General features: G+C 39.2%; 2 protein-coding genes across 2 annotated transcripts in view; both read right to left on the reverse strand.

Annotated features, from left to right (window-relative positions):
• Positions 1-7,024, reverse strand: part of LOC145502139 (unconventional myosin-If-like) — a 32,938-nt gene extending 25,914 nt beyond the window's left edge. The window contains exons 1-6 of the mRNA XM_081481413.1: positions 6,917-7,024; positions 5,729-5,836; positions 5,032-5,111; positions 4,398-4,488; positions 2,950-3,039; positions 1,105-1,182 (exon numbers count right to left, since the gene is read on the reverse strand). Coding sequence (XP_081337539.1) covers positions 1,105-1,182; positions 2,950-3,039; positions 4,398-4,488; positions 5,032-5,111; positions 5,729-5,836; positions 6,917-7,024 — 555 coding nt within the window. The remainder of the gene's footprint in view (positions 1-1,104; positions 1,183-2,949; positions 3,040-4,397; positions 4,489-5,031; positions 5,112-5,728; positions 5,837-6,916) is intronic.
• Positions 7,025-9,262: 2,238 nt separating this feature from the next.
• LOC145460663 (uncharacterized) lies at positions 9,263-17,609 on the reverse strand. Its single transcript, XM_081445547.1, has 2 exons — positions 16,307-17,609; positions 9,263-13,293 (listed from the first exon to the last, which is right to left on the reverse strand). Exons 1-2 carry the CDS (start codon positions 16,400-16,402, stop codon positions 12,352-12,354), a joined length of 1,038 nt encoding a protein of 345 aa, XP_081301673.1. The 5' UTR covers positions 16,403-17,609; the 3' UTR covers positions 9,263-12,351.
• Between the last annotated feature and the right edge of the window lie 7,099 nt (positions 17,610-24,708).

Genomic DNA, 24,708 nt, shown 5'->3' on the forward strand with positions numbered 1-24,708 from the left:
ATGTTTCGTAAGAGATTGCATTTGGCAGTCATAATTTGGCAAAAATTTAAGAATATCACATTAAAGGAAAGCAGTAAAAAGAAAAGCTAGAATTGAGCTGGCATTGTTGGGGCAAGTTTTGAAAAATTCCTGTAATGAGACATGAACCGATCTCAACAATTCCAGTGCTGGCCGTTGTTTTTATACTGAGGTCATTAACTCAATCGCCAAGATAATCGAAAGTTCATTATAGTTATGAAGCATTGTATAGCAGTACCAGTGCTTGCGTACAACTTTAAGAACTGAAACAGAGACGATCATGAAGTGACAGGTTTTTGCAGCTCTATTTTACACTTAAATTTTCAGACCCTTCAGATCAAGTGAATACCGCCTCCCATTCAAAGGAAAAGATGAAAGAGATCATACAATCCTCACACTTGATTAAAAAAATGAAAAACTTGTGAGATAGGCTCTTTTCTAACTAAAGACGGCAGTTATGGCCCGGGCAAACTTAAATTGGAATCATTGGCACAGTGACTCGTTTGTTTTTTAGGATTATATTACGCTAGCTGGTTTCTTCCTTACTTTGCTTGTTTTGTACACATTTTCTAAAATTTTCTCCACGTCATGAAAGATATTTCAAATTTCCTTCTTTCCTTTGCTTCCAATGACCAACTCCCTCTACGAGACGCGCCTGCAGAGATTCATGGTACTTTTGTTGATCATCTTGAACTGAATATTTATTTTGATGTATACAACTACCATAATTCCCTGCATGCACGTCTCATTGAGGGAATTGGAAACTGACTGTGTTTCCGTGGTCATCAAAAATTGGCAATTTATCGATATCTCCCAGGTGATAATTTTAACTTCAAAGCCTGAGAAATCCTTCAATGATTAAAAACAGTTAAGACACGGATAACTTGTATGCGTAGATAGTGATTTACTTTTACTATTTTTTGTAATTTCACAAAAATAATTGCTGGGAACGCAACCTATGAGCTAACCAGCAAGGAAAGAAAACAAAATTGATCGGGAGTCTGTAAAGGTTGCCTGTGATGGGATAAATACAAACACTAATTGGAAGCGTCAGTAGCAACCTGAGTACCTCTTTGCATCCCTCACCTTTTCAAGAAGAAAATTTGAGATCTTTCCTCCATCTGGATGGCCTGAAAAGTTAAACTGAATTTCCATGAATTTACCCTGAAAAGGAAACAGCAACGACATAAATATAAAAAAGAAAAACAATCATATGATAAGTTTACATAAATAAGATTTGACGTTGCTTAGAGCGGTTTTTACTTGAGTGTCGAGGGTAATTCGCATTTGCTGTAGCCTCCAGGGCAAACGCTTTTTGGGCTTGTCACGCAATCTTCCTCCCAACGAAGATTGTGTGACGAGCCCAAAGAGCGTCTGCGTAGGAGATTACATTTGTTTGGTTTTGCGAGTGGTTCAATAATCTCCTGACAGTTTCTAAACCGATCAAAAGTGAAACAAAAAACAATCGTGACTCACTTGTACACGTTTCCCGGGCTTTTGCACTAACTATTTATTATATTATGTATTTTGAGCTTTGATTGGTTCACCGGGTTGTCGGTGTCCTTTGTAATTGGCCAGAATAACTACTTTAGTTTCCGACACCCAACTGAAAATCGTAAATAGGTCCACAATGCGTACCTGTGTCTAGTGTTAGTTAATTGAATGAATTAGATTGCATTAAATTGCGCGGTATTAATTATTATTTTACCCACATGGACCTATTGGCAGACAGTGTGCATCGGCAAATTACAGCAGTGATGATTTGCTGGTGTTTATTAGGTGTTCTGGCGTCCGGAATGCATTGGACAAGGGCAGGTTGAAGCCCGACTGGTCAGTTATCCAACATACTTTTATTTACATCTCTCAGTCAGCTCAAGCAAGTAACTTGGCAAGTTTTGTTTCATAAACTATAAGGTGAGCATTGCTTTTCAGTTCCGCAGTAAATAGCTGCGTTTCGTCACTTTTCGTCCCTGTTTCGTCATCTTTTGTTCTCGAAATCAATTAAATCCAAATTTTCCATCTTTGCTCCTACGCTAAATTTCTCGTACTATTAAGCCAGGTCATCAAGAGGGTGATAATGATGATGATGATGATGATGATAACGACGACGACGATCATAAAACGATCAATATAATGATCACGATTACGAGCATGATAATGTTGATGATGATGATGTTAGCGCGCCAAATTTAATTTCGTTTCTGGCATCTTTTAGGAAAAAACTTAAAACATATACTATCGGTAACTATTAACTCTGTCATTAAATAAGGCTTGTCATTGATTACTTTATCTAAATTAATCATCTAGTGTTTCTTGAGAGGAAACCTAAGCTTACAAGCCCCATGGTTTTTATTCGGTTTCCTCGCCATTTTTTCTATTCCTTAGTATATAAATTGTAGTTTTGTATATTCATTGTAATCTTGTGTATTAATTTTTATATTTTATTAATCATTGTACTGTAATTCTATTTTTTTGTGTGTGGCAAATCAAAAAAATAAAAAGAAATGAAATGATCATGATTATAATGATGATGACGATGATGATGATGATGTTAGCATGCCAAATTTAGACTTCCAAATTCTGAACAGGGTAAGTGATTTGATCACGTGATATATCTGAGGGGATACGCGTGGCTATCGGTTCCTCTATTACGTAGCTTATTTTGATCGCTATTTGTGCATCGTATAACCACAAAAATGTTATGCACCATTTCATTTTTGTGCGGAGTTTCTGTTTTATTTTCTCTGGATTCCTCGATATTAAGCCTTTGACAAACATTTTGTTTTTGAATTTTCATATTTTGATGCGAAGAGAAAACTCTGATTATAGTTATAAAAGACTATTTCTAACATTATATCATGTCATAATATTTACATACTAACAAATTAAGTTGTTTCTCTGCTGTAGTTATTGTTACCATAGCCAACTTACAAATCGGCTTGAGTTGTTGTTTCTCATTGTCTTGGCGTTACCAAAAGCTTCTAATAAAGGATTCGACTGAATTATGATGTCCTTGATATGCTGAAATATCATAAATGAATTATAGAAAACAAGAGGTCAGTTATTTTTCTTGGAAATACTAACTGTTAAAGATTTTAAAATACGATTAAACTCGTTTGCACATTTTTTGGCCGTTATAAACTTATGGAGCGGTTAATTTTCAACCATGTAAAACGTTCGGTCTTCTAGTTTCCAGGAGCAGAGGTAGTAAAAGTGGACGGCGTTTTATAAAACAATAGTAATCTTGCTTATAATCCATCAAATATTTTCGCTGGCGCGCGATTGGTCTAAACGCGTCACGTGACCGAATATTCCCCAACTAAAACTAGGGAATATCCGAGAATATTCCCCAATTTTCAAAACTGCGCGTGCTGCGAAAAATATTTGAAGGATAGTACACACAATAGCCTCTATTTGACTTTGAAAATAGGCTCGCATATTTGTCCTTGGACATTATCTGTTCCTCAAACCTCGCAGTTTTCCTCGAGCTACGCTCTCGGAGAACTGTTCGCTTCTCGGAACAGATAATGTCCGCAGACAAACATCCGAGCATATTTTCGCGCCACATGGAGGCTATTGTTTATGTATAGCATATTATTAAAAACTGGATCACTGGATAATGCAATTCAAGAGTTTTAATTAGCTTAGCCATCATGGTATATATAAACAATAGCCTCCATTTGGAGCGAAAATATGCTCAGATATTTGTCCGCGGACATTATCTGTTCCGAGAAGCGAACAGTTTTCCAAGAGCGAAGCTCGACAAAAACTGTGAGCTTTGAGGAACAGATAATGTCCAAGGATTATTGGACAAAAAAATTTGCAACACGCTAAGTTTTCAAATTGGGGAATATCACTCGGATATTCCGCAGTTTTACCTGTGCAATATTGAGCCATGTGACTCATTTAGACCAATCGTGCGCGAGCGAAAATATTTCATGGACTACAAGAGCGATTACACCACGTTCTACAAATATGGTAAGCGTAGGCGTGATTTTGGGGGAAATTTTCATTTTAATTTTATTTTAGGTTTCTTTATTTTGTGGGCGTTATTAAAACAATTATTCCACTCGCGCTTCTGGATATGAGATGATTATAGCCAACTCGCCGCTAGCGCGATAACCACCTCATATCAAACGCGCGCTTGTGGAGTAGTTGTTAAATAGACGGCGTAATTGTCCCATGACTTATAAAAAGACAAAATAATGCCGTAACCGAAAACACTAGAAATATATCTTCATAAAATTGTGGGAAAGGGTTGTTTGCTAATCACCGCGAGGGAAATATTCTGCCGTTATTTAATTATTGTGCATTTCTGTTGCAAGCCGCGAGGCAATTTCTATTGCCCCAATATACCCAGAGCATTTAGTTTGTCATACCTCCACCTTCTCTGATCCCTTTCCTGAAGCCTTGGCGATGAAGTTCATGATGTGTTTAGCAGATACTGTCTTGCCAGCGCCACTCTCTCCACTGAAAAAACTACAGATTAGTACGGAAGGGTTCTGTCGGTGGGAGTTCATCAATACTTGTGTTTCCATAAATACATTACGTTCTTGTGATCATATATAGCGGAAGTGTATCAGAACATTACATTTTATACCAAACAATCCGTGGCAATTTAATTTTTTATCACTGTGTCGAAGATGAATAGGGCCAAAAAAATTTAAGAAACGATTGCGTGAAAAGTCTTTCATTGCAATTTGAAGGAAAGGTCGAGGGTCGCCTGGATAAGAATCATTCAAGATGAGGAAATGCAAACAAGGTTGCCGTCGTAAAACCGAACATAAACCGTTAGGCCCTTTAAATTTGATTTAGATGACTTCGAGACTACGAGATTTGACTGCTCGTTTGCAGAGAAATGCTTTAAAAAGAGATTCGTCCTGGACAACTTTTGGTTCTATTTGCAAGCGGAGTGACGGAGGATAGACGTTAGACGGACCAAAGTTTAATGACTCATGCTTACTGGTATTCAATGATATTCTTGGCCATAGGCAAACTTAGTATTACTAATACCTGATGATAACACACTGGTTTTCATGTTCCATCATCATGTTCTGATACATGGTGTTGGTCAAAGCATACAGATGAGGTGGCTTGGGACCCTAAACAGAAAATGAAATTACAACATTGTAAGCTTGGACCGTGATCCCGTGATCCAGAGGGTGGCTCACTATTTACTATAAGACAATTTACTTGAAGCAATTTCGTTCAAAATGAGATCACCAATACAGCATTTACGATCGTATGGTAAGGGTAAAGTGGCATATAAGGCCGGAGCTTCTCCCAGTTTCTGTGCCATGAAGCAATTAGGAGTATTTCTACTTCCCCCCTCCCCCTCCCCTACCTGGATGGGATGCTAGTCTATCGCAGGGTTACTCCCAGCATTAAATTCGCCGGTACCCATTTATACACCTGGGTGGAGAGAGGCACTGTGAGAGTGTCCTGCCCAAAAACACAACACAATGTCCCCGGCCAGGGCTCAAACCCGGACCGCTCGATCCGGAGACGAGCGCGCTAACCATGAACCACCGCGCCTCCCGATCGTATGAGCTCAGCGAAATGATTTACCCCGCACCTTAATATTCTTAAAAGCACCACGCCCACTAGGCGGTTCTTCTTGTTGGCTTCTTCGTCTATCCTCCAGGATGCTTGCAGGCATCGGTGCTGTTGTACAGCGGGTTGCACGGTCGTCATGTTCAGGGACATCAACGTCATCTGTATTGTCATCAACACCTCGGTAGAAATCCACGGCATCAGAGCCGTAAATATGAAGTACTTTGAAGGGGTTTACTGCAATTAGCACACGGCCTATGTAGGTCTGCGCAAAAAAAAAAGCAAGTTTAGAATTGATGGTATCTGTGCTCGCAAGACAAAGTTTTAGAGGAAAATAAAGTGGTGTAGAAAAGGTGCTGGCTAGTGAAATAAGCTGCTTGAAAAAAACTTTTTTTCCCTCTCTCAACTAGATTGGATTAACCTATGGCGTTCTATTCACGGGTCGTATGCCTCAACTTCTAAGCTACAGGAGTCTCAGGGGATCTCGGTCATGTAGCGAGGTTCTAAACAGTCAGGAATAGTTCTAGGAATGTTAAGTCTATAAACAATGGACACACCCGGTTCGTTTTCGTTTTCGTTACAGAGTGAAATATCGCAGTGGAACTGCAAACAATAAAATGCCTTTTTAAGCACTGGAAAAACCAAAGGGACGAACGCTATGAAAATCAAATCTAAATGCAGTTGAACCTCCTTTAATGAGATGATTTGAGTGGCTCATCAGAATGACTGCAAGTAAATTCTAGGAGGCGCATTATTCAAGCAGCTATCTACTGTCACTTGTTTCCTTTCTCAGATTACCTATGGTTTGAAAAGGTTTTTTTTTTTCAACACCAGCTAGGCCGAGCAGGCGCCACCAAGCGAAACAGGTGTCTGCGGTTGATGATTATTGAAATCTTTTTCCTTCAGTGTACAGGTTTGGCTACCCGTCTGTCAGTTGCAATACAATTGTTATGAAAATGTGCTTCAGCTTAAAAAGCAAGCTTATTTTCTTCATCTGGAAAGTTTCGCAAGACGGCTCATTTTCAAACATAATAAGAATATGGCAACTCGGAATGGCGTGTTGTAACAATGTAATAAATACAAAATACTTCGTATGTGAGCTGCGAGAACAGGAAAAGCCTGTCTCCAAGCGTTCGTTTAGCTGGAATACAGCAAGAGTGGAAAACAAGAGAGAAATTCTTTCATTTCTTTTCGTGCTACTTCCCAACTAACCGGCACGCCACAACAACAACAACATAAGCAGTGTTTAAATGCGAAGGTTTTTTTTTTCATTTACACTCACCGAAATGGCCTTTTGTACGGTGGTAAGGCACGGAAAAGAACAGTAATCGTTTGTATTACTTACATATATCGTTTCATTTTTAAGGCGAACTCGAAGGTTTTCTGCAATGTCCTTTTCTGAAATCGCGGGTAACTCAACCATATCATCGACTCCTCCTCGATTTGACTCCATTTTTGCTCAACTGCTACAAAACAAACAGAAAACGAATATATGATTTGTTCAACATGTTCAAAGGAAAATGTTTAATGTAACATGTCTTTGAAATTGTTACAAAAACTACGTTGACTTGCTGATTCCTCTTTGCGTTGAAAAAAAAAAACGCGAATCAATACCTTCAGTCAGTTGTTATGAGTTGTTCATTTCGCTTTTTAGGCATTTTTTAGGAGATCTTTTCTAGGGGACATCTTTGCGCTTATGACAAGTAGTCGAGAAGTAGACTCGCTGTTTACCTTGTTGTGAAGTGCGCGCGGATCCCGCAGTCTTTATTGCGTCATATGAGTAATAGCTTTTGGAAATCCGCAATTCTAATTGGTCCTCTCATTGTTGTCTGTCGCTGATAAAACATGCTCGCACGCGCTGGCGTGCTCTTGAAAAATAAGGAGTGTCTTCTAAAGCGGATTACTTGAGTGAACTGGTTTTGCCTTATTACGCACTTTTCTATCCAATCAGAAGTAAAATCAAAACCAATCGCCACTTGCTCGCACAAATTCGGCCAAGTGACCATGATATTGCAGCCATAACGGGTCAGTGACTTCATATCGCAGAATATCAGGACAGTATAGACACGGCTTCTGATTGGCTAATTGTGAATCTGGGTACGGTAACGCAAGAGTGTCAGGACAGCAGACAGGGCTTCAGATTGGCTAATTAGAAATCAGAATGAGCGATCATCATCTTTAGTTACAACCTGGCTCAAACAGGGAGCGAGGCTAGCCAAGAGTTTCGAAATTCTCATTCTGTTCTACTCTGAATCTCTCATGCGCACAAGCAACAGCTTTTGCTAGTCCACTGCCATCCGCCATTCTGTCATCTTCTGTAGATCTGAGCTGGGGTAAACAAAAAAAGGAAACCCATAAATGTCCTAGTGTGAGAACAAGTTTGAAAATCTTAAACTATTAGCGATGTTTTAACTAGAAATATCTCGTTGTACATGAGTCATGTACGCTACTTGTCAGTTTACACGATTGCCACTTTCGAACTCGGGACCTCCGAAAATTGTTTCCACCTTTGACTTATCAGCGCCTTGAAACAGTATCCAAGAACGGGGATTAGAACAAAACAGTGATGTATCCATAGTGCTATACATTTGGTCAGCTCGTTTTGGAGTTAGCCTTAACACTAAATAAGGATTTTTTCATCTCCTTTGGTATGGTAACTTGCATTCTCAAGAAAATGACCATAAGCTTTTCTCAAATGCCTGCTGCCATTACTGTATTGATGTGCTGCACTTAACTGACAACTGAAAAAGAGTGGCAGTATTGAGCTATCAAAGTAGAAGTGCTGAAACAATGTTGAAAACTTTGCGAGCCCCATTAATAAACGCTAGAGTTAACGTCCTATTTAAACATTGGCATCTCGAATTTAGTGAAAACCTGAACCCTCCGCGAAACGTACGAAGTGTTTCTATTTCTCTTGTCGGAGCTTAAAGTGCAGCTAACCCCAAATTTTTTTTCCGCTAAAACGAATCTACTTGTTATTTGAAATACTTCTGCGAAAAAACGTTTGCATTCGGTAAAGTCCTCGATTTTCTGTGCCCCGACGAAATCTCGGAAATAGCTCCAAAACACCGCCATTTTGTTTCGCGACCGAGTTTGAGGAGAATGGGTCCAGGGGCTGTTGTGACGTCTACCCAGGAAGGTTGAATATCTCACTTCCTCTCATTTCCTTCAGGATGGTGCAATACACATTCGAAAAGTGCGCATAAACGCCTTCCAGTAGTGCTATCGGCTGTTGCAGCAATATCCCAGATTTAAAGAGAGATATACTGTACAATTTACTGGCGATGACCGGTCAATGGTACAATAGAGACGTAAACGATGGTTGATTTTGTCGAACCGAAACAACCGAACTAAGTATGTGTGAACCATTGAAGAACTCTCACTGGAATTTGTTCCGCAGACTTTCAAACGCTATTTTCAAAACTTTCTGCTTAAAGCCAACCAGCAATTTGTAGAAATACTACCGACAACCTATATCTTCCAAGACCGCAGTATTTATAACATAGCCGGTAAAGTTGTGTGGTCAATCAAGAAGCGTTACGACCAATATACTGATATCTAAATAGGTCGCAACCGTACGCCGCCAACCAACACTCATTTCTCTTTGGATTTAGATAAAAGTCGAAGATTAATCCTTTAGAATTACATAATAACAAAATTGTTAGGCTCACAGAGTTTTTCGAAGGTTTGGAAATCAGCAATGCGACAAATGTTCTTTGCAGTAGTGTCGAAAATATGACCGCGTCACATTTTCTGCGGACCGCTTAGGGAACACATCCTTTTTGCTTATCCGACGAAATTCACTGCAAACTTTGAGAAAAATTTACTTTAGTTATTTGGAGTTACGACTCAAAACGTGTGACAATGTGAAATCGGTAATTGTATGAAATGTTTCCTTCCGCCTTGCTTCCCGCAATTCCAAACAATTCTAGGGTTTTCAATCGATCGAAGCCAGTGTTTTGGAGGTCGTCAAGTCTCGAAACCTGCAACACTTGCGTCGCTCTTATAACATGAATCATTCCAGAAAGTAAAACACAAACTGAACAACCATACCTTGACAAAATACATTCTCGCTAAGGACAACTGTAAACGGGCTAGAAACACGGGTGGGAATCTTGTGTTTAGGTGACGAAACTACAATCCAAAGCAGTCCTTGAGTTTTCTTTCCTGCTTTTCGTTTGCCTGCTCCTCCACTTCATATCTAGCTTTCCATTCCTAATATAAAAGCAGCTCGTCCGCAAAGAAGTCTTCCCCGTGGTCGCTTGAAGTATTGCAAATTGCTCTCAAAGCCCTGAGTAGTGGGTTCACAGTTGTCGAACGTGCTCGATCGAAGTTAAGTTCCAGTGACGAAAAAGAAATGATTCTGAAACAAAGCTTGGACGTTTTAGTCCCAAAATATATTGGAACGATTAGTTTTGATTTATATTTTCTCGAGCACATACAGAGAGCAGACTGAGGCGCCATTATGTTTAGTTCCTGGGTTCCTGGGTAGACGTCATCAGCAAACACCGCCCCAGACTCCCTAAGACGCGGTCGCGCAACACTTCAAGAGCGACTTTGAAAGGGCATAGAAAATCGAGGATTCAACCAAATTCAAAAATGTTTTCGCCCAAATGCTTCGGATAACAAGTGGATTCATTTTAGCGAAAAAAAATTTGGGGGTTAGGTGTACTTTAATCTGCGATCTCTTGTATGTTATTGTGGGTACAACCAGAAACCCTTATGCCGGGTTTCTAGTATATGTACAAGAAATTCAGTAAATTGTTACTGCAAAGAAAACGCTGCATATATCATTCTCTTTTATTTTTCTTTATTGTATTAAAAAATGGCATTTCTTTCATTCCACTTTTAATTGCTTATCTGTTGCCTTTGTTTAGGTGACAAAATTATAGATTAAAGCTGCAAATAATCCCTGCCTGTATTCGTCTATTTCGGCTTTGTTCACACTAGCGACATAACGACATAATCGCGCTATATCGGTAAGATGAACATCGACATAAAGGCATAAAGAAAAGATTATCGTTTTTTCCTTATGTCGTTTTGTTTATGCTAGTACGTTGCTATTATGTCATTGTGTCAAGATCTTCACATTGCAAACAAAACTACAGAACGTCCTTCTTATGTCCGGCGTTAAGTTGATGTCGTCACGGTCGTTACGCCGCTTGCCTATTCAACAGAGCTCTACGTACGGGACCGCAAATGATCCCCAAATTGAACCGCAAATGATCCCGGACCGGAAATGATCCCCATGTTGGACCGCAAATGATCCCGATCAAAAAATAAGGAATGCATGAGTTTATATCAGAGGAGGGTGAGAACATGTACAAAAATTATGAACTAAAAAATATGCTTTATCATTTTACAAAAAAAAAATTTTCCACAGTTGCTGTTTTGTTCTTCAAAGGGTACAGATCGTTTTCACTGTCACGCAATAAAAAAATAATAATAAATCGAAAACCAACCAATGGAAAAAGCTAAGAAATTGTGATGTACGCTATAGAAGATAACTAAATAAGATACTTCTCCAAGTTTTAGGCCTGTGCGTTTCCCCAAGCTTCAGATATTCGTCGTAAATGTTTCCCAGAAATTTCCAGAGCCCAGTAATAAAACGCCATGTTGGTGTCCGTGCCTATTACACCAATATGGCGGCCGGAACATAGTGTAAACATCTGGAACTTACTTTGGCTTTCTAGTCGACTTATTATCAGTACCAAACAAACAAGCATTTACATAAGCACTTTTCCTAATGCTCTAACTTCTAAAAAGGCTCAAAATCATGAGATAAGTGTATATTTTTCAACAAACTCGATCGTAGCCTTGTGTCACGCAACCTCCATAACCCTGAAATTCAAAATGTTCTGGTTCCCAAACGAAGCACGCTAATTGTAAACAGATATAAATATACCGCCTCTTATGCCTGATGAGGATAAAAACACGTCACGTGAAGACGATCTATTGAATTAGAAGTCTTAGAAAAACGTATACTTGTAAACATTCTCGAAATCCCGGTGGCGATAGTATCAAACATCTATCAAAGAGCTGATTGTCAAAATAAAGCGCAAGCCTTGGCCTTGCTTAGTTATGAAGCTGAACTTCATAACTATAGCTTGGAATTTTGGCTTCTTAGAATGCTCAAATAGTCATTCCCGAGGAATTGAAGCCAAAATACGACCAAGGAAAAATTACAAAATAAATTTGGTTCAAATTTCCAGTGCTACACACTAGGTGTTTTACAGAGTGATGAAGCGTTGTAGGGTTGTGGGTCTACTCAGGTGACAGCGTCTTCTGTAATAGTTGCTTCATGGTTATATTTTAGTTTAAAACTTTAGACGGGTGGCGTTAATGGCTGATAAAATGTGCGGATTTTAATATAACACCGAAATATCAATGTTTAAGAAAGGAGGATATGTAGCGTATGTTGCACTGATCATAATGTTACTGAGAATTGCAAAGAAATAGCTAGAAATTCAAGCCAAGTTGTGTTTCGATGATTGAGTGGTGATATTCATAACATCGTAGTTAGCAACAAAATTTAATCGAAAGTATGAAAAAAAAGCAAGTTGTAGGCCATTATAATTATAAGATGGTTTTAATAAAAACATCGGCATTCACGTACGCCAATTACCTATCCACACCATCCCTAAATCCATGCCATTCCTTATTTTTTGACCAGGATCATTTGCGGTCCAATATGGGGATCATTTCCGGTCCGGGATCATTTGCGGTCCGGGATCATTTACGGTCCTGGGATCATTTGCGGACCCGTACTACTGCACCTATCTACCAAATTAGTTTTTTACTAAATTTCCGCCTCAACCAGAATCGCACCCGGAACACAATGAATAAAACAAGCTGACTCAACGGATGACCAACAAAAAAGAATGCAAGAATAGTTCCAATAACGTCTGCTGGATTTCCACTGTAATCAAGCACAGAATAAATATAAGGCTGCCCTAAAGTGTTAGTGCCGTTACCCGCCCAGTAAACAACACTAAACATCACGTAAACAATAGTGAAAAGCATTGAATAAATTACGTGATATAAACGGACGGGAACAGTTCCAAGCAGAGTCTCTGATAATATAAAAACAGTGTTGAGTATTTGGGTGGTGACTGTTAGGCCGTCAACGTTAAACCCAGCGTAGTCCCAATTTGTGGCAGTAACTAGTAATGCTGTATTTGCCGCAATGTTGTAAATGACCCACAACGCTTGGTGGTAGCCTGACATTGGAAGCTCCTGCATAACTTCCAACGGATTTATCGATACTTTCACCTCCTCGCGACTTCGACCCTTCTCGCGCGTGATATCACGAGCGTCTGTTTTATCGCGTGGGTCCTCGCGCGATTTATTATCGCGAGAGTCCATATCCGATGAACGCGATATTCCGGAGCGTGATGGGTCGCGCGGGTCCTCGCGCGACCTATTGTCTCGCGAGTCCATATCCGATGAACGTGAAATTCCGGAACGAGATCGTCTTAATGGAATCGGTTCAGGGCTTCCGATCTCATACTCTCCTTGTTTGCATTCCTCTTTGTAGTACAAGGCTGTTATTACAGTGGCAAAAATGAAGTACACAGTCACAAATAAGAAGCTCCAGTTTGTAAGGTATATAAACCACTTTTCATTTCCGTTTGCTGGGTGGAAACCGCTGTAAATGATCCAAGCACTGCAGTAGACAGCCACTATCAGACGATATACAAGGATCACGGGAACGCTAAACCACTGAAACAAAGAGGAAAAACTCAGGTAACTGTTACCATAACAACACCTTTTACGAGTCTACGTGTCCTACGTGTGATAAGTTACTTTGTAAATATACAATTAACATACGACTTAAGGTAATTCCACTGAAATAGAGTCTGCACTGAGATTTTTGTGAAACTTTACCTATTGATTGTTTATATTATAGGAACTTAAATTTTGAAATAAAAAGGAGGGTTGCCCATGTTCGTTGCGCTTAGGAGCAACAGCACCTTGTTTATACCCAATAAATCCTTATAATAGCACTATGATTGTAATCACGATAACTTGCCAAATTCACGTTTCCGACGATTGTCTTTTGTTCTACACTGAGAATCGGTCCATATTTATTTTACACAGAGAAATTTATTACTCAATTCAAAACAACAGAAAAAAATGATGGGTCACCATACTCGTTTGCGAGAAAATGACGATTTACCTCTATGGCGAGGACCAGCCGTAAAGAAAAAGCCGCCATTTTTCAATGCGCGCGTGCTAATCACGCGTTAAATTATGCACAGTAGGGATGCGCAATGCAATACTGTGAAATGACCTTAACAAACCAGAAATCCCTAAGCGATAGCGCGATTATGAAATTTTCAAGCGAGTGCTTGGTTTGAAGGTGTATTGGAGGTATATTGAAGGTATAATTTATTGCGAAAAATTCCTAAAACCTGTGAAACATCCAGATCGACTTACTTACTCTATTCTCTTAGGCCTGTAAGAATGTCACCCGCTTTAATAATCTGCAGGGGCAGACCCAGGATTTTTCGTAGGAGGGGGTGCACCACTAAGGAATGGCGTAACTGACTGGTGAAGTCAAATTTTAAAAGCAAATACGCAGAAGAAGGCCTCATCTCAGCGGGGGGGGGGGGGTGTGGAGAGGTGGTGCGCACCCCCTGCACTATCCCCCTAGATCCGTCTCTGATCTGTACAGCATGGCGTCCACCTTAACGTATTTTGTCCCTGGGCTAAGTGAGCATTATTTTCGTCTACGCTCTCCTGAGTGGCTTCATTTGCAAACGGACAACTATCTTCGTTTTCTCGGATGAAAAATCTCATACTGACTCTATTCGTTTTTTGTTTTTTTTTCTCCGTGAAAGTCTAGTACCCAGGTGCGCTCGTTTCATAGATATTTCCTTTTATGGACAGGCGTAAACGAGCCGAAAACAGTTCTAGGGCTCGGGTAGTACACAAGTACCCAAGATGCTCTACGAGATCTCACAGTACAAGCGAGAGCGCACGTTCTACAGCTAGCAGAAAGTATTGAAAATACTTTTTCGGTTGTTTGGGTTGGTTAAGTTTTTTTTTTTAATTGGAAAACCTGTTTTTGGTTGGTTTGTTTTTCAACAAGACAAAACAAAATTCAAGCCAACCCTAAAAGATTGATCAAATTTACAACGTCGAATTCAGTCTTATAAATCTCGCAAGTTTCGACGTTCACCTCCATCGTAATAAATATTTATAACGGAAGTTAAAAGGAAATGAAAATTGCAATTTTATTTAAATTTTTGCTTCCTTCATTGTTATTTGCAGCCAAACAAACAGAACTTAATGTTTGTGAATAAAACAACCAAGACTTGGTTCAAACGTGGTTTTCTTTTTGCTTAGTGAAGCGTGACATGTTTTTCTGTTTCAATATTAAAACAATTTTAATTCGGGAGTAATTTAAAAAACAATAGAGCAGTCTTCTGACAACATCTCCATGATGGATTCGATTTTTCCCTTGCGAAAACTTGTTTGCTTCTCAGAACCAATATTAAGATATATTTCGCGGAAAAATTTCAACGCATACTTTCATACACGGTAATTATGCGATTATAATCGCGTGATGTTTAGTTTTTGAGATGCGGATATCAAATCGCATAAATTAGTAACTCGCTTGATGTAGATTTCCGCAGGGGTCCAGAATTTTTCTTCAATTTAGAAATATTTTAAAAAATTAAATCAATTTTCTCCGTTATCTTATCACTTCAACTTGTTAATTTTTGTTACTGGCTCGTTAGTTACTGTAATAAATTGTTGTGGCGTAAAATACAGGTAGAATTTACGACATGTTTTAATAATTGGCATGAAAATAATATTGCATTGCAAAGTGTAGTGAAGGAAGACCTTTCAAAAAATATCGAGTCTCTTTCAAATGGTTACACTGGGCTACGGAATCCATGAACACGCAAATGTCTTGTAGAAAGTTAGGGTTATTACGGTTTAATATTACCCGTTCAATCTTCCTTAAACAAAATTATCTAATTTCGAAGCGAGACAAACCGCACTACGGATGTACCCAACATATCTATTTAGTCCGAAGTAGCTTCACAGAATGTCAGAAGGTCGTCTTCGAAACTAACGGCAGGTAGACAGTACAAAACATTGCTTGTGAAATTAACACATGCAGCTACTGACACATGACAGAAGCAACTAACACATGTAATCAACACGCTTCTTCGATGTTATCAAACTCAAAACGATAATTTTGCGATTAAGTGATTAACGCTCGATATTCCACTGTTGCTTAAAGGGTTTTAAGTTCAAGTAAAAACAATAAATATTAAAACTGAGACCGTCTGAAAAAATAACCAAATGAGAACGTGACCGATCCATTTTCCTTTATCATTAACTCTTTACGGTTGAACGTGTGGTCGTGACGTATTGTCAAGTTTTTCGACACTAGGATCTGTCATGTAAAGCCGGTGTGGATGCTAAATAGCCAAAGAAGACAATAAAAAGCAAATTTCTTTCCTTTGACATTGCCGTTTATCGGAAGACGACAAAGAAGCCGACGAAGTAGAAACCAATTAGCCTTAAGATCAGCCATGAAAAGCTAAACGTTATTCTCACATGATCAGAGATTCTTTAAATAGTTTTGTATCTAAAACAATCCTTTCTAAACATAAGACTATCCTAAGGAACAAGAAACAGTACATTACTGTCCATGCAAACAACTAAACAATGGCGAAATTTACTGATACTCGAAATCAATGAACAGCGCACTCACCGGAGACTCGGCGAAGTCACCCGAGTTAGAGTACAATAAACGGAACTGTATGAGGCGGAATTCTTCCCTCACTTCTTGAAGCTCAATCCTCCACATTTCGACTTCAAAATGTTCCAGGTTGAAGATCAGAATGGAAGTTTAATACTGATATCGGCACATGCTCGAATTCAATGGCGTTACTCTGAACATCTCAAACACTTTCATGACATTATGCTGATTAGTTTAACAATATAATGACGATGTCCCTAGGGTGATTTGTGTCTGACCACGTGCTTATACCAGCGGTAGGCCAAAGGGATGGTATTTGACGTCAAGCTTCTCACGCGATGTGTGTGTCATTTGAACGGCGTACTCGCTCTTAATTTACCGAAATTTCTCTGTAAATACCATTGCTGCACTCAAAACTGAAACACTAATCTAAGATATATGGGTTATTTTTTCAACCTTGTCGGTCAAAGATGGCTAGATATTGTTGCTCTGCGTGTTTTAGGGCCAAGACTGTCGAGGTCCGTAAACACGCAAATGGAATATAACACGAGACCAATATCCAGCCGTCTTGGTCAATAAAGGATTTTTCCAATGGCATAAGTAAGAATTTTTTTTTGTAATTTTCGAGTATTCCTTCTTACGAGGGAGGGGAAGATTAAAAAATACAAAAAATAGCAAAATCATAATTGAAGATGCAATGGAGGATTACTTTGTCGACTCATGCATGACACCCTGTAGATATGGATAGAATCCGTCAAGCTTTGTTTTAGTATATTTTTTCGTTTTTTTTGGTGCTTGTGATAGACTATGTGGTTAATTAGTGAGTCATATATATTTGTCACACAAGTCAAATCGTTGTGTTTGGTTTGAGAGGACCCGCAAGGAAAAACAACAGCTGGCAATATTACCACACCATTGCTGGCATTGTTGCAGATACTGGTTGCATATGGAGGAATCAGTTTGGTTTGCTTCACTAGCATTAGCGCTCTCGGTTTCTGCTGGAGCTACAAAAATATCAACTATGTTACTTGCAGGATATGGCGAGAGAAACTGTCTCTAGAAATTTGAGTGCGATATGAATACTTTTTCTTGTGCCCGCGGACTATTTGTAACATGTTTTATACTAATAGCCACACTTATAGTTTACGGCAGAGAGATTTTCATTTACCTAGATTTAACACTGTTACGTATGGCAAACATTCAATTCGTTATCTAGGCCCAAGACTATGGAGCAAACTTACAAATAAAGAAAGATCGGCGATAAATCTCAAGCAGTTTAAGACCCACGTACGGAGGCTAGATCTAGGCAACATCCTAGATGTAATAATAGTTACTCATTACTCATTACTCATTACTCATTACTCATTACTCATTACTCATTACTCATTACTATTACTATTGAGTGTCGTAAAACCAAAACCAAACCAATTACTTACCAACTAGACTACTCGGCCAATCTCAAACCATAGTAAAACCAAAACCAAAACCAAAACCAAAGTAATTGTCTAATTGCTTTCGACACTCAATTGAAAACCGCTTTATTACTGTTACTGTCACTGTCACTGTCACTGTCACCGTTACTGTTATTGTTATTATTATTATTATTATTATTATTATTATTATTATTATTATTATGTTAACAAAAAATTGTGCAGATAATCTAAGGACTCGTTGGATCTTTTGTCATCCAGAAATTTTATAGTTTTTGAAAGCCAACATCCCCTCGAGTATTGCACGCTAAAGGGCTACAAATGTCATAGGCTCGATTTCCGCCGCTCTCTCAGGTCCAGCCGCATGCCTCCCCGAGAAGAGGGGGGTAAGCGCAGGCTCATTTCCCGAAACAGCGGGTGGTATTCGAGCCTTCAAATATCAGGAATTGTACCTTTCATAAGCTCTTAACTGTTTGCATCGCATGCACGGGTTCCATTCGACTGATTTCAATGATGTCACGGCTCTTCCTAAAGTCGTAAGCCAATGGAACAGAATATGAAGAATGAAGTCAGCAAAGATCCCCCTTGGGAAACGATTCGTTGCCATGGTCCCCTCTTTTGAGGAAGAGAAGGTTGCTTCTGAAACCAATACACCCTTTGCTTCAGAGGTGGAAGGTGGCTCCACCAGCTGTAACATTGCACAGAATGTCCCGAGCAACAATTTCAGCGGTGCACACAGCACAACTCAGACATCGTTAGTGCAATGTTTGCGTTGGGCCCAACTGCTAGAACACATTTACTCTGACCGATCGATGCATTAATTTATAATTATTCAAAATCAAGCAATAGTGAATGGCAAGAAATAAGTCAGTGCGTGCGCGCTTAGACTACGAGTATTTCCTCTTTCGCTTAGTCCGTCGTGCGTGACGCGAAAGAAAACCGCGAGGATTTCACGTGGCCATTTTTTCCTCGCGGTTTATTTACGGTCTCGCTCGACGGACTAAACGAAAGTGGGACTACTCGTGGTCTAGGGCGCGCTTTATACCCTTGAGACACAAACACCAAAAACAACCGGGAGAACTAGATTGCAAATAGACTGTGAAAACATGCAGTTTACTACTTAAAAGATACTATAGCAAGAAATCAGTCAGTGCGTGCGTGCTTTTTTGCAACTTGAGTAGTGGGGGATTGATACCGGTTAATACGGACAGCGAATACTTTTCTGTGAACCGAGTGGCACGCACTCATACCTCATACTGGGTCCCCTGCTGTGTACCGTATATTTTCATTTGCCACGACGTTTATACTGATTGTATCCTGTAATAAAATGAAAACTTTCTCTGCGATAATGTAGCTTTGCTTAAGTCACGGACTATCCAGTGAATGATCAGTACCATTTCAATAACACTGAAGGTAATGGAGGCAAAACAGTTTACAGATTGAATCTTGTGCAGTTCCACCCCTGGGGCGAATCTAGGAGGGGGGCTCGGGGGATTCGGTTGAGCTCCCTAAATTTAAAAAAAAAATGAGACATTAAAACATGCTGACTTGGCCTCAGAATGCCTGAAGTTCCATTTCCGAGGACCTGAATTTCAAAAATTTTCTGGGGGAATACCCTTGCAGCCCCCTTCAGTGGACCACCTTTTGAAGTTCTGTTCTCGAATCCCATTCTCTAAAATCCTGTATCCGCCCCAGCACCCTACCGAAAACGATCAAGCCGGCAGCTCAAGAGTATGGAAGGAACCTTCAAACGCTTGTTATAATCCACTGTTTGCGAGGTTATAGTGCTAAACTTGAGAAAAAAACCTGGAATTTAATTCAATAAACGGTAAACACGAATTGAGCTTTGATGAAGTGTTTTCTCCTGTCTTCATTTTGTTTGGAAATTTATCCAAAACCTCTGTCCATTAGCACTGTTTTCTCTTCTCCTGAGTAACATAACAATTTGCTAGGATGCTAAATCAAATCGATCTTTCCTATAGTTGAAAATTAAGCAGAGTCAAAAGTTTGGGTACCAACAACCGTATCAACACACAGTTCCCATAAAGTTTCTCAAGTAACGACCTCCCCCCGAAAGAAGTGATAAAATCGCACGGTTGTTTCCGAAGGAGCGACCGCCCTCCGAAAGTGACACATGTCCGAACTGAGAAGCAATCTCAAACGCCATAACTTAACAGCGTAGGTACTTTCCGTTATGCCTGTCGAAAGTCAAATGGAAAGGTCTGTTTCGGTTCGGTCCGACCGAAACAGTCGGTCGGACCTGTCGGACCAACATTTGCAGCTTCATTTTGAAACATCGGTTCGTTGCCCTACTTCTCGCAAGTAGATTTTCACTTGTGTTGGGGATTGAGCTATAGAATAGAAAATGGTGAGAGCTATTCCTTTCAGTTAGCCAGGTTTGACCGAAAAATAACTATTCTTCTTGGTTAATCCCACTGGTCTGGAATAATGGAGCACCCTTTATATCGGCAACAACGTCCGTTTGGCGCGAATTTGCCACCCATTTAACCCGAACCACCCGTGTTAGCCTGGAGAGAGTTCAAGAGCACGCGTCCAGACCCTGCTCCTTACCACGATGTCCTTTGTTCATCGTCGGTATGTTGGTCTGCGGTTCTTATTGTACGGTTCTAGTTATTAGAACATCTTTATCCTTAGGCAACTGGGCACTTTTATTCTCGTTCTGCTAGTCTATTCACAGACGTCTATTCACAGTCTATTCACGTGTCGCGATTTGCTGGGAAAGAGCTGACAAAAATGTGGAGGCGTGGGGTTAAAACAATCATACTTTTCAGACGGTTTAATGCTGGCTAGAGCCATGAAAACGCTGCCGCACTGATAATTCTTTTTTTTTTTAACATACGTTGCATATTTGAGGGGAGAGCAACTAAGACCCTCTGAACTCCAGCCACAACTGAGAAAGTTGATCTCAGTACGAGGCTTCCTCAAATAAGCGGCACATTAGAGCACAAGTTTTACCAATAGACACGTTGCTCTTCATGGCTGCAGCTTATTCGAAGGCATTTTTGATGTCATTTGCAGCACTTATTCAGTGGATACGCTATGAATTGAGTGCGAAAGTCTAAAAGGTGTAGGGTGCTACCTACCTCCAAAACGAACATTTTAAAACATACAACACGAGTTAACACGAGTGCTACACAATCTGCCACATTTTATGTCGTCTTTTTTCGTTAGAGTTGTATTTCCAGCTGTTAGCCTTAAATATTCGCATAGAAGAGCCAACTTGTATTTGGACTTGCTAATAAACCGTTACCATTATTTTATTTATTATTATTATTGCTGCGGAGCGAGCGTAGCGAGCGAGCAGCAACGTAATCAGGATTTAAGAAGAATATATAGAAGGGGGTACGAATTCTCGAATTCATCACTTTTTACCAGAATGCATTGCAGTTAACTAGACTGCACTGCGCCACTTTTACTGGAGTGCATTGCGCCACGAACAACACGAGGATGTCATACTCGTCGAGCCGTCGTCCTTTTTCGCGTGGATTCCACTGAGAAAGTTTGCTCTGATTTACCTGTAAAGCGATGTGAAGGAGATCGTACTTGACTTTCACAACTCTTGCTATGCAGTATGTGAAAGTCTGTAAATCTGGACGATTAATTGTGACATCTTAATCTTAGTATGTCATTTCTTGGCAGTCTCGCCTCCTTCGCCGAATTCTTAAATGAAGAGAAATCGTCGTTACTAAAGCCTGTAGAATAATTAAAACAAACGAAAACCGTGGAACACGCTGATTTCATAAATGCTGCAATCTATTCCTTTTCATCGAAACATGAATTTAAGCTACAGCTTGAACATTTTCACACATCGCGATGAACACGTTCTCGACACAGTCTGTCAAGTTCTAGAGATATTTAATGCGTACCAGTACAGAATTTATAAGTTAGATTTCTGCTCCTACAATTTCCACATCTTTCGATTTTCGCGATCTAGTAAAGGGGAGGCTGATGTGTATCGTTTTATGTCCAAACATACTTCAGATCACGTGCTTTTTTGTCTCACGATCCTTTGTCACACCTCGCCATCGATGCGTCATCATGCATGAAGTTGATCCATACAAGGACAGATTTTAAGTGACACCACGATTTGACACTACTTTGAGACATAACAGTTAATTTAAGTCTTGAAACGCGCAGATAGATGAATCACGGCGTTAAATATGTCACTGTCAACAGAATGTGCCGCAGCATTACTATCTTTTAGATACCCTAGTTATTATTATTACCCTAGTTATTATTATTACAAACACAACAGCCTTCAGTGACAAACTGTTTATTAAAACTGATTACAAATGTTCACAAAACAGATCGCCATTGGTCAGTTTTCTTCGACGTGACCCAGTCCAAGTTGGCTGTTGTGACGCCGTGTGAAAACACTGAAACACGTAGCAAATGGAATGTTTTTAAAGTAAAGGACAAGATTACATTTGGACGTAAAGTTTTGTAATAATTGAGCGAGGGGGGAGGAGGAAGGGGGTTACTAGAGAGGAGAAGGGTGTTACTAAATATCTCCCTCCAAAGAGAATGGAGGCTTAATAGAACTTGTAGGGTTAACTGCCATTCTTAAAGTCACTGATCCACATTTCCAAGTGGAGGAATGCGAGAAATGTGTCTGGAGTTTGGCAATATTGGAATAAACTGGGAAAAATCACAGGCATCGATCACTGGTAAAGGAGAGTAACTTGTATAAAACTGTCTTCCATTACACATTTTACAACCAAAAACCGAGTGAGATAATCCTCAGAGCAAATCATGAAAACACTTACTGACTTCACTCTCTCCTAAAGGTATTTCAAAGCACTGACTTACTTGTGGCAGATTTAGCGAATGCACAAACTGCAAACGAGCCTCACCGCTACGACAAAGCACTACCACATTGGTGAGGAAAAATTTTCATGTGCGTCTGTTTTCTGAAGGAGATATTCAACCTCAGCACATGGTTGTCAAAGCAGCGAGTGTCCAGTGTAGGACTGCAGTCCTTCCGATTTTTGGACTGGATAAGGCACCCTGCGCGAATGTTGCAAGCAGTAATCGTACCAGTTAATCATTAAATTTTTATTTACTCCTGGTAAACACCTAAAGAGACTCTTAACAAGATACAGACCAATCAGTGAATAAATGCTTCTGAATAGGCCTCAAAACCCATGTAAAATGTAAATGTAATTATTCAACAACAAAAGGGAAGAGTTCTCTCGGACTCTTGACCATTGTAAATAACTTGAGCATCATTATCACATTAGAATTTGAAGTGTTGGCTCTTGCAGAGAGAGGAAACCGGAGATCCGGAGAAAAACCTCAAAATAAAGTGACAACCAACGACAAACTCGACCCAGCTATGATGCCGAGTCTAGGATTTGAACCCAGGCCACATTGTTGCGAGGTGGACACTCTAACCACCGCACTAGTCCTGCTCTACAAAATATGTCCAATACCATTAACCAGATGCTATTTCAAACAGGCGCCCCACACCTCCCAGAAGGCTAAACAGGATTGGCTGAGAGAACAGAACAAATAACAGAGACAAGCCAAATATCAGCACCACTGAGAAAGGCCCTAAGATGGAGCCCAGGGGAGAAGTGGAAGAGGGGAAACAGGAACAGCCAGAAATGGCACAAACTAGAGAGAGAAAGAACAAGACAGATGGGGTGCAGAGGGGTCCTTAGAGACCTATGCTCCACATGGGGCGAAAGAGGTAAGAGAAAAAGAATATGATATACCTTTCTTCATATAATTTTTCCATTTTCTATTTTTTCAAGTTCAAAAAATTATTATTACCTACACTTATATAATTGCCTACAATTATATAATTGATATTGCCTTTATTTTAAATTACGATTATAACCACTAATTTAGAATTTCTATTCCAGAGAGAATTACATGTAGTCTGAAAAAGAATGCATTCTTTGTGTACAACAATAATTTAATTTCCTTTTCTCAATAAAATATAGCACTCATTGATAAACTAAAATTATTCTTAATTCTTTTACTAAAATCAGCAACAACATACTATCATAAAACAGTAAACACACAAATTACCAAACAATTGTGATAATAATAATAATAATAATAATAATAATAATAATAATAATAATAATAAAGACAATAAACCATGACTAAAGTAGCACATAATCACAATATTTTTAAGCAGGATAACCTCAGTATAATCAGTAATAATAAGCCATGAGTGAAGTAGCACATGATTAAAATACTATTACACAGGAGACCCTCAGTATAATCAGTAATAATATACCATGAGTAAACCAGCAGGTACTCACAATATTATTCACCTGGTTACCCTCAGTATAATTAGTAATAAGATATACCATCACTATAATCAGTAACAATGTACCATGATTAAAGTAGCACGTGATCATAATATTATTAAATAGGATTCCCTCAGAATAATCAGTAATAATATACCATCAGTACAATCAGTAACAATATCCATTGAGTAAAGTAGCATGTGATCACAACATTATTAAACAGGATTCCCTCAGTATAATCAGTAATAATATACCATCAGTACAATCATTAGAAATATACAATGGTTAAAGTAGCATGTGATCACAAATATTATTAAACAGGATTCCCTCAGAATAATCAGTAGTAATATACCATTAGTACAATCAGTAACAATATACAATGAGTAAAGTAGCACGTCATCACAACATTACTAACAGGATTCCCTCAAAATAATCAGTAATACCGGTAATATACCATCCATACAATCAGTAACGATATAAACAATGTATAACATTGCACGTGATCACAATCTTATGAAACAGGATTCTCTCAGAATAATCAGTAATAATATAAGCAAATATACTATTAGCATCATCAGTAGCAATACACCATAAGTGAAGTAGCACATGATCACAATCTTATTAAACAGGATTCCCTCAGTATAATCAGTAATATACCATCAGTACAATCAGTAACAGTATACAATGAGTAAAGTTGCAC

The sequence above is a fragment of the Orbicella franksi genome, chromosome 11, assembly GCF_964199315.1.
Source record: "Orbicella franksi chromosome 11, jaOrbFran1.1, whole genome shotgun sequence".
Taxonomy (NCBI): Eukaryota; Metazoa; Cnidaria; class Anthozoa; order Scleractinia; family Merulinidae; genus Orbicella; species Orbicella franksi.

Coding starts and splice junctions, on each gene's coding strand:
- LOC145460663 (XM_081445547.1), bottom strand. CDS start 16,402: ATGTGGAGGATTGAGCTTCAAGAAGTGAGGGAAGAATTCCGCCTCATA. Junction 13,294..16,306: donor GTGACTTCGCCGAGTCTCCG/GTGAGTGCGCTG, acceptor TCTTTGTTTCAG/TGGTTTAGCGTTCCCGTGAT.